Source organism: Microtus ochrogaster, chromosome 2 (assembly GCF_000317375.1).
Source record: "Microtus ochrogaster isolate Prairie Vole_2 chromosome 2, MicOch1.0, whole genome shotgun sequence".
Taxonomy (NCBI): Eukaryota; Metazoa; Chordata; class Mammalia; order Rodentia; family Cricetidae; genus Microtus; species Microtus ochrogaster.
Genome location: NC_022010.1, coordinates 56,354,226 through 56,364,116, shown reverse-complemented (window position 1 = coordinate 56,364,116; position 9,891 = coordinate 56,354,226). Strand labels below are relative to the sequence as shown.

General features: G+C 41.0%; 1 protein-coding gene across 1 annotated transcript in view; it reads right to left on the bottom strand.

Moving 5' to 3' along the window:
• The window catches only part of Slc9c1 (solute carrier family 9 member C1), a 75,323-nt gene that overhangs the window by 42,139 nt on the left and 23,293 nt on the right, over positions 1–9,891 (bottom strand). Inside the window, exons 10-13 of the mRNA XM_005345026.3 lie at positions 7,662–7,836; positions 5,373–5,454; positions 4,703–4,869; positions 2,552–2,677 (exon numbers count right to left, since the gene is read on the bottom strand). Of these exons, the coding sequence (XP_005345083.1) occupies positions 2,552–2,677; positions 4,703–4,869; positions 5,373–5,454; positions 7,662–7,836 (550 nt within the window). The remainder of the gene's footprint in view (positions 1–2,551; positions 2,678–4,702; positions 4,870–5,372; positions 5,455–7,661; positions 7,837–9,891) is intronic.

Below are 9,891 nucleotides of genomic sequence, written 5' to 3'. Positions count from 1 at the left end.
CAATAAAAAATTTTAAGTAAAATTTAATAATACAATGTAGAAAAGTTACCAGTGTACAGTCTTCTTTTTTAACTCTGGGAAATAACGTGTGTATGTGTGTGCTTGCATGAAGTATGTGTGACAATAGGAATGGGGCAGAAACAGGTGTTGGTGGCAGCTGTGGGGTGGAAGCCCAATTGCAGAAACTGTGTGGTAAGTACATTGCTTGGAGAAACTGAGCCATGCAGCAAGGTGAGCATTGAAGATGATCAAGTGTGTCTGCCTGTATGTGAGCAGGCCATGTATCAAGGAGACCCACAGCAAGAATGAGGCGGATGCTGAGGTTTGGGCTTTTAGGTGGCAGTCTCGGGATGCTGCTCACTTAAGTGAGGAGTGGGTGGCAGCTCTTCATACAAAAGGGGAAGCTGAGCCAAACATTTGGAGAAGTAGGTTGGAAATAGTCTGCTCTCCTGATTTTAAGATAGTATCTTGCATGAGCGGCATATTCAGATAGATATAGATTATACAGTTGTACTAGTGGTTGGTTTTTCCACAGCTTTTTCTGTGACACTGAAATGTTTCAATCTGGGAAGTTTCACAGAAGAAACAGGAAAGTGACTTTTATTTCGTGGGCCTTGTAACAATAGATGGCGTGCAGTTCCCCGTATGCCATCACATTCTTCTTCAGAGGTGGAGATGAACTCAAACGCCCTTTCTGATTCCCTAATCAAAGGGAACAGTCAGTCACCAGAGTTAAAACAAGTCAAACAGGGCAGGCCTGATCACTCAGAGTTAGGCCAGCACCAGCCCTGTCTCCCTTCTTTTTAAATCCTCTACTTTGAAACCGAGGTTTGGTTGCTGTCTATCCTGTTCCAGTTTCCTTCTGACCTGCACTTGACTCTCATTTCTGCTGGCTTGCCTTCAACAAAGTGCACTTCCCTGTCTTTACTTTAGAAGCAACTTAGACGTAATTCCAAGGCAATACCCTGGTGATTGACTTTTCTCCATTTACCAGGGTCCATGATCCCCTGGATCATCAGCTTTCAAAGAGATGGAAGAGCTACAAAACAACAGCAGCAGCAGCAGCAACAACAAAGACCAAAAACCCTTCCCCCATGCTCACCTAACTGTGTAAGAGGCCATTCTTGCCCTTCAGGTGGGAACCCTTAATTTGCTACAAGTTTAAAGTCTGCAGGTGGGGTTGAGCATGAGACAGCCATGGCATTCACCCAGTGTGGGTCTGGTATTGCTATTTCCAAGTACTCGGGTTCGTGAGGAAGCCCAGTTTAAGAGAACATGTCTGCCTTGATTACCGACAAAGGGAGAAGACTCACAGCTTATCGACAACCCATTTCCCAAGCTGAATGAGCAAGCAGAGGCTTGAAATCCTGAATGGCTGCAATGGGTGAAAACCACAGATTGTTCCATGTGTGAGAAGAATGAACGTGGTGGCTGCGGAAGGTTGAGTCACAGCCTGTGGTCAGGATTCTGACCTGGACGGAAAGCTGAAACTAGGCTGGAAGGAACTGCCCCATGTCCTGTTCACTGCTGCACTACAGAACTGCCCTAGTTTTAACTGAGATTTTGAGTTAAAGCACAAAAGTCTCTGTAAGTGTTACAACCCAGATGGGAAGGTATCTTGGCAGCCCAGAGCCAAGGAACGACCTTGGTGTGACTACAGTGTCACAAGGCACAAACCTCACACAGGAGAGATTTGTTGTGAGGGAAATACCCAGGAGGGTAGCTGCCTCCGCAAAGGTGAGGAGCAGGAGAGAACTGGGCAGAACATGAGATTTATACAGGTTTTCTTGTGTGTCAGGGAGGCACTTTCCAGGGTGGCCTGGGATTTGGAGGGTTTATGTGGTTTGACCTTGGAGCCAGATCAGGAGTAGGGATTTTTTTTGTAGGGTGGGGCCTGACCTCTGGCACAATTTGGGACTGAGAATGGTGGTTACCACCTTTAGGAAACAGCTGTTAGGACCCTTAGGGAAATTTCAGGGAGGCGCCTGGCCACTGGAGCTCCTCAGGTGGGGACCTGGCCACTTATGTGCTTTGAGGGTTTACAACGTTTACGAAGTTATACGGCATTTATGAAGTTATACAGCATTTACAAAGGGAGTGTCTGCCTGCTTGAGTTGTCATGAATAGCCCACAGCCTCTATCTGCGTTTACTGGAAGATATGGTAGAAATCATTGGAAAATAACTGGACAGAAATCCTAGAGGACAGGGCCTTAGAGCCAGCTAAAGGCGCCCATTTGCAGCTCTGAAACTCTCAAATTAAACAACCTTTCCTTAATCTGTTTTGAATATCTTTCCTTCCCTTCCTTTCTTCCTCCCCCTCTCTCCCTCCCTCCCTCCCTCCCTCCTTTCTTTCTTCTTCCATTCCCTTCACTCCCTCACTGTCTCGTTCACTCTTCTCTCATTTCTCTCTGAATTCCCCCAGACACTGGTGGTGGATGCTGCATAGCATTCTTAGGTAGACAGAATCAAAATATATTGAGCAAGGGAAAATCTGCCCAGTCCAGTTTTGGGTCCCCAGTATTTTTAAAGGAGTTGAGAAAGAGAACTAACTATCTGTGCTGAGAGGAGACGCCTGTTGGCCAGCTCCATCGCTTCAATGTTGAGGGTCTCATCTATTTCCTTGTTACAGTCTGGACACTTCACCTTCTGATGCTCTGTTGTTTCTTCTTGGTTCAACTAATAAAACAAATGAAAAGAAGCAAAAACAATCCATGAATATTAATGTATTGTTTAGCAGAAACGTCTACAATCTCACATTAGATTTTTGGGGGGACATGACAGAAAATCTGATAGATATATAAAAATATCTTAGTGCTCCACATTTGCTCAAGTGTCCAAACCATTGATTCAGTTCTAGGAGATAAAATAATTGACAGGTGGTGGGGAAGGAGTTGCACCTTTCCTTTCTGTGAAATCCGAGAGCTTACAAAAGCTATCACATAGAAAGTCACACTTTGACTTAGTGGTCCTATGTGGTTCCCTCACAGCCTCAGCATCCCTTGGAAACACACACACTCTCATTGCCCACTGCAGCAGAACTGGGGGAGCTGGGTAACAATCCCTACGTCTGCTGCTCTTAGAGATTGATGTTCACTGGTTTAAACGAATCATTTAAGGCAGGGAAAAAAGTGATCATGAGTTTAAGAGACACAAATTTAGAAAATTTGCCAATGGAGTAAGCTGAAGTTCGGAGGAAATCATTCTCTCAAGCTGATGGAACAGACCTACAGAGACAGCCCTCTAATTCCAGCTACTAGGGCTGTGGTTCTCAACTTTCCTGGTGCCGTGACCCTTTAAGACAGTTCCTCATGACGTGGTGACCCCAACCATAAAATGATTTTCGCTGCTATTTCATAACTGCAATTTTGCTACTGTTCTGCATCATAAACTAGATATCTGTGTGTTCTAATGGTCTTAGGCAGCCCTTGTGAAAGGGTTGTGTAAACCCACAGGGGTCGTGATCCGCAGGTTGAGAACTATTGTACTGGGGAGACTAAGGCAGGAAGATGGCAACTCGAGGCTTTTGTGGGCTGCAGAATATGTTTGCAAGGCTGTCCTTCATGACTTGGGTTGGAGATGGAGCTTTGTTGTAGTGTGCTTTCCTAGTGCAAGGCTCTGAGTTCTGTCCTCTGCTTTTAAAATGAGCAATTAGTTAAAAGCTAGAATATAAACCAGGTCTTCTGAGTGTGAGGCAAGGGCCACATCTGTAATGCAGTAATCACCCCATGACATAAAGAGGACAATACTAGCATTTGATTATCTGCTCCCAAAACGAATCAAGCGTCAAGACCGATGGCCTGGGCACTGCCCTATGACCAGATAGGGAGTGGAGTGGAAATGCTCCACACCACAGCATGCATCAGAATCTCTCTGTTGTGGGAGCAGGGAGCTCCGAGCGTTCCAGACAATTCTGATGCAGCAGGTCAGCAAAACGCTGTAATCAGATACTCAATAAAACGGAGGAAAGCCTTGGAATCAGCTCAGTTTCTGTCTAACCAGAAAATGAATGAAAACGGACATGGTAGAAGGCATTGGAAGAGAAGAGTGACATTGGGAAGACCCAGGAACACTGTAGACTATTTCCTTCATGGCAGCTATGATTTGAGAAAAAATCAGGTTCTCCTGTAGCCCAGACTGATGCTCTGAGCCCTTTAAGATGAGTAAATATGATCTTGGAGACCCTAAGGTATTTCTCAGCTATAGATAGTGCTATTTCACTCGCAGATGAACTTTTTGGTGCTGACCTTGGCTTCTGCTTTCTTCAAAGATACAACTAAGTGGAAACTAGCCTGTAACCAGTGCTTGGCTCACATAACAACCTAAATAAACTGTGAACAAATAAGTGATTGTATGACCATTCTCTCTCCTAATCTGGTGAAAAGAAGACATTTTCTGAGCCTCACTTTCTTCTTTTTTACACTATCTTTAAAAGGCAAAGCCAATGTGCTGCTCTCTCTTTCCAATTTACATGTATTCCTTCTGTAGTCAAATGGGTTGGGGCTTCTGCTTTGTCACACAATAACCATAAAAAGTCTTCGGATATTTTTCTTACTATTATAGAAAAAAAAGGGACTGACCAATATACTTCCCTATGAATTAAAATTATGAACATTTTGAATTTGACTTAATACTTACAATTTGATCTACGTTTAATGGCAATCATATTTACCCTAGTGGAATAGAGAGCTATTGTATGCTTACTGCATATGGATTTTGAAGTATAATTGCCTTCTCAACCATGTTCCAGTCAGCATTAGCAAGATCTTTGTCAAATTTGAGTGCCATGGCTGTAGACTTGGTTAGCTCTTGGAAGTGTTGGAATGTATAATAAACCGATTTATGTTTTGTTGATGTTACATCACGAAGACCTTAGGGACAAAGAATAGATTTTACAAACAGTAGAAGGACGTGATTTTGATATAATTATAAAATTTCCTTAGTTCTTATCCTTATTCAGCACTTCTGCATATGTAGTGTGTATTCATCTACTTGCAGGGATACTTGTCTTGTCTGTGTAGTTGTATGTGAAGGCCACATGTTGACGTTGAGATGCCTTCTTCAATCACTTCCTCACCTGTATTTTGTCACGAGAACCTAATAATTCTTACAATAGTGTCTAGCATTTATAGCATTCTTATCAAAAAGTTCGCTGAATAATTGGATGAACTTGCACTACTCTTTAACTGCATAAGGTTAATGTAAATAATCATATGAAATAACTTTATTAGCCTGAATAATTTATACATTTTTATACAGTGATTCAATTAGAAAACACTGACTTGCATTTAAATGGATATTTTCTTATTAGCGCTTCTAATGATATTTGGAATAATTTTTTTCTTTTCTCACCATAGTAAACAGTAGAGCTTACCTAGTTTTGTAACTGCCATTGGCAAAATCAATCTATTGATAATCAGGGTAATTAAGCATACTGACACTCCATGAAATAATATCTAGAATTGAAAAAAATACATTAAATAAGTATTCAGGATTATTTATTACAATATATTCTGTATTATAAATTTCACTGGGTTGTTATATGCTAACAAACGATTGTATTAAGTGAGGAAGCTGGATGTCGGGCATGAGAAAAGTGATCTGGGGACTCACTATACTCTTGCACACATCCATCTCCAGCCATGTTTTCGGAAAGCAATCAAACGAACAAAAACAGAGTCAGGACTTTGGCTTCCCTCTTGAGGCCTGCAAGATTCTTTGTTATAATCTCACTTTAAGATACAGTAAAGGGAGAAACACTACCATATCTGTTAGGACTCTGCTGGTGACCACGTCAGAGGAGCAGCAGGTGGCAAAGGAAGCCCAAGGTGTCAGCCCACTAGGAGGGTGAATTTCATTTAGGCAAAGCCACGGGACTACAGAACCCAGAATGTCTTTGTCTTCTGCTGTGATTTTACACGCTTGTTAGTGCAATGTTCCTCTGTTATCTTACCTAGTGTGAGTAGATGTGGGGAGATCTACACTGCCTGTAATAGAGTCTGTTCATCTCTTGGGAACATTCCGTTCTACTGGGTATTTTATCTGTGGATTGTCAAGAAGATGAATCTCCCCCAAGCTGTACTATCTAATTGATAATAATAAAGATGTCTTACACAGAGTTTTGATGAATAAAAATAAATACAAGGAAATGCCAGGGTCTGTGAGTTTCGTCTAAGGAGCTGCCTAGATTGTATCTCAATTTATTGACAATTAATAATAACAACTGAGTCCCTTAGCCCAGTTGTTTAAATTTTTTTGACCTTAATGTTAGGAGATATGTTCACAGGTTCGGAGTTTAAAAGTTATCACAGCTGAAACAAAGCTTTGAAATCAACAAAGTTAGACTAAGTTTTTTTGTTTCGATAGCTTTGTAGTAAAAAACTCAAGAAGACAATCTGGAGTTTTCAAAAGGCACATAGTTAAATGTGGAACTCTTTCAGGTCAGGGAACAAGAATGAAACAACCCCATTATCATCGGCGAGTGTACTTTTCTTGCTAGGACTGGTTGAAAACCAAAGGTGATGATTAATTTCTTATGCCCATTTCTGCTCTCAGTCTCCTGATATAAAACGTTATTAATGAGCTTTATATTTTGAGTTTCTTTAATGTACCCTAAAGATTAAAGTAGAGCTGACTGATTCCTTTTCATATATAAAAGTTTAGATTTGTGGTTCCTTTTAAAAGATTCCTTTTCAAGATAAGTAATAAAGTAACTGGCCTTTTCTTTGCAACTGTAAAATGCAGCCTGCCAGTAAAAAACGTGACTGAGAAGAATGCCTTTCTGCCCACACAGTTAGTCTACACCAAGTTGTTTGTATGTAGGTTCTTGGCTTAATTTACTTTTCACCTATAGTATGCTTAATCATGTAAGAAAAATTAAAAACATGTTTTTACAGGTATTCATTATAATTCACTAAAAAAATAGAATATAAAATCACATTGTAATGTCTAATTGCCTAAAAAACTTTGTTGAAGTATATAAGTTGTAGAAAAAAGTATACAGTAGAAAAAGGAACATGGAAAGAACATAGAATCAAGAAAAAAGCCATCGACGGAGTGTGAGTGTCTTTTTCCCTAAACCCCCTCCGACAGAAAGTCTTAGCTTATGTTGACTCCATGGATTCCTTTCAAAGCCCTGCACTGCTGGAGACTGACCCCGACAGCAGTAGACACTACTTAGACAACTCTAACTGACCTGACCAAATCTTTGTTTCCTACATTATTAAATGTAATCCATGAGTGATATAAGGAAATAGAGCCAACACTCAGCGAGAACCCTCTTTGAATGAATGGATTCTAGGATACGTAAATAAAAACTGCGGAGTGGATGTCCTGCAACAGCTGCTGTTTAAAATGACTTACAGATTTTAATTCATCTTCATCTGAAACCCCTTAGACCTGTGAAGAAGGCTGGGTGTCTCTAAACTGGAAGGGTCTGAAAATTATTGGATTTCCTGCCCTAGTCTTGCACGTTCTATGCCAGAAGTCTCACCCAGTCCCTTGTCTCTTGGCTCTCCCTACAGGTTAGTCCACAACTTTCTCGGAACCACAAAACAAGAACCCTCTCTCTAGGGATGACATGTGGGATGTACTACAAAGTCATGTTCAATACAGAACAACACTCTCATCAAATACTCAAACAGGAAAATGCAGCCTTTTTTACTAGAGATTTTTCCCTCTCGGAGCCAACAGAGACGTCAGAGTAAGCAAGCAGAAGGGCCATGTTTATGTTCGGTGTTCCTTTCATTTCACTCCAGACCATGATGAACGCCCAGCGCCAGCTGAACCCATGACCAAGTCGAGACAAAACGGGGCTCATTAGTAGAAACACCAGGAGTCTGGAAGAAGACAAAGCACGTTTTTGAGTTATCTTTGGGGTGGAAATGTCTTGCTGCATAATCCTAGTATTCCCAATGAGCCATCTTTCATACACTATTATCAGGGCTCCCAAGGGAGCCATGTGTCACAGAGACACTCACAGAGAGAATGACGTGTTCTTGTTATTTCTCTGCACTGCTCAGTGGTGAAGTGACTTTGCATCATGCATGGGGTGCTGCTTTCACATGTGGAAGACAAGCATTAGACATTTTATAAGGCTGCAATAAGAAGGGTAAACAGAAGATGATAGGAGATGCGTTTTTCTTACAGATTTTCTTCTTGCTCAGTTTGTCTGTATTGTCCAGTACTTCTCTATTCCCCATGCCATTCCAACTGTCATATCCATTTTATATGATAATTTGGACAAATATTTGGAATTAGTGGGTTGATGTCAACAATTTAACTGATTTTCTTATATGGAAGCAGAATGTTAGCTATTTGAGGGACAGGTAGCTGTGAGATTGCAGTTGAGGCCAATTTTATTAGTGTGTAGCCCCCTGTGGTGTGGACTCTTCTTTCTCCTAAGACTGGGAAAAGGGACTGCAGAAATTATCATGGGGAAAAGGAAGACATTTATAGGTAGGCTTTCATTCTAATTTCTTTTTTTCTTCAATAAGTCTATATTTCAGCATGGACAATTATATACACATTCATAAATATCAACTTTTGTTAAATCAAGCTTGGCACAAGAAGTCAATTTTAGATAAATATAAATTTCATTTTTCAGGTTAAAAGAAAGCTCAGCACAATGTTTTATTTTATTATATTTCTCTCTGCTCTCCTCCCTTTCTTTCTCTTCCCCTTCAATCCTCTCCCATGGTCCCCAACTTCCAATTTATTCAGGAGATCTTGTCTTTTTCTACTTTCCATGTAGATTAGATCCATGTATGTCTCTTACTTAGGGTCCTCATTGTTGTCTAGGTTCTCTAGGATTGTGATTTGTAGACTGGTTTTCTTTGCTTTATGTATAAAAGCCACTTATGAGTGAGGACATATGATATTTGTCTTTCTGGGTTCTGGGTTACCTCACTCAGTATGATGTCTTCTAGCTCCATTCATTTGTCTGCAAATTTCAAGATGCCATTGTTTTTTATGCTGTGTAGTACTCCATTGTGTAAATATACCACATTTTCCTTATTCATTTTTTGGTCAAGAGGCATTTAGGTTGTTTACAGGTTCTGGCTGTGACAAACAATGTTGCTATGAACATAGTTGAGCACATGTCCTAGTGGTATGATTGAGCATCTTTTGGGTATATACCTAAAAGTGTTATTGCTGGATCTTGAGGTAGGTTGTTTCCTAATTTTCTGTACTGGCTTATATTCCCACCAGCATTGCAGGAGTGTTCCCTTAACCCCACATCCTCTCCAGCATAAGTTGTCATTAGTGTTTTTGATCTTGGCCATTCTTAGAGGTGTAAGATGGAATCTCAGAGTTGTTTGGATTTACATTTCACTGATGACTAAGGATGGTGAACATTTCCTTAAGTGTCTTTCAGCCATTTTATTTTTTTATTTTTTTTAAATTTTTTTAATTAATTAATTTATTTATTATAGATTTCTGCCTCCTCCCCGACACCGCCTCCCATTTCCCTCCCCCTCCCCCGATCAAGTCCCCCTCCCTCATCAGCTCGAAGAGCAATCAGGGTTCCTTGACGTGTGGGAAGTTCAAGGACCACCCACCTCCATCCAGATCTAGTAAGGTGAGCATCCAAACTGCCTAGGCTCCCCCAAAGCCAGTACGTGCAGTAGGATCAAAAACCCATTGCCATTGTTCTTGAGTTCTCAGTAGTCCTCATTGTCTGCTATGTTCAGCAAGTCCGGTTTTATCCCATGCTTTTTCAGACCCAGGCCAGCTGGCCTTAATTCGCGATCCTAGAGAAGCTAAATAAGAAGGTGAATCCAAAGATAGACATATAGGCATCCTTCTGAATATTAACCTTCATCAGGTGATGAAAGGAGACAGAGACAGAGACCCACATTGGAGCACCGGACTGAAATCTCAAGGTCGAAATC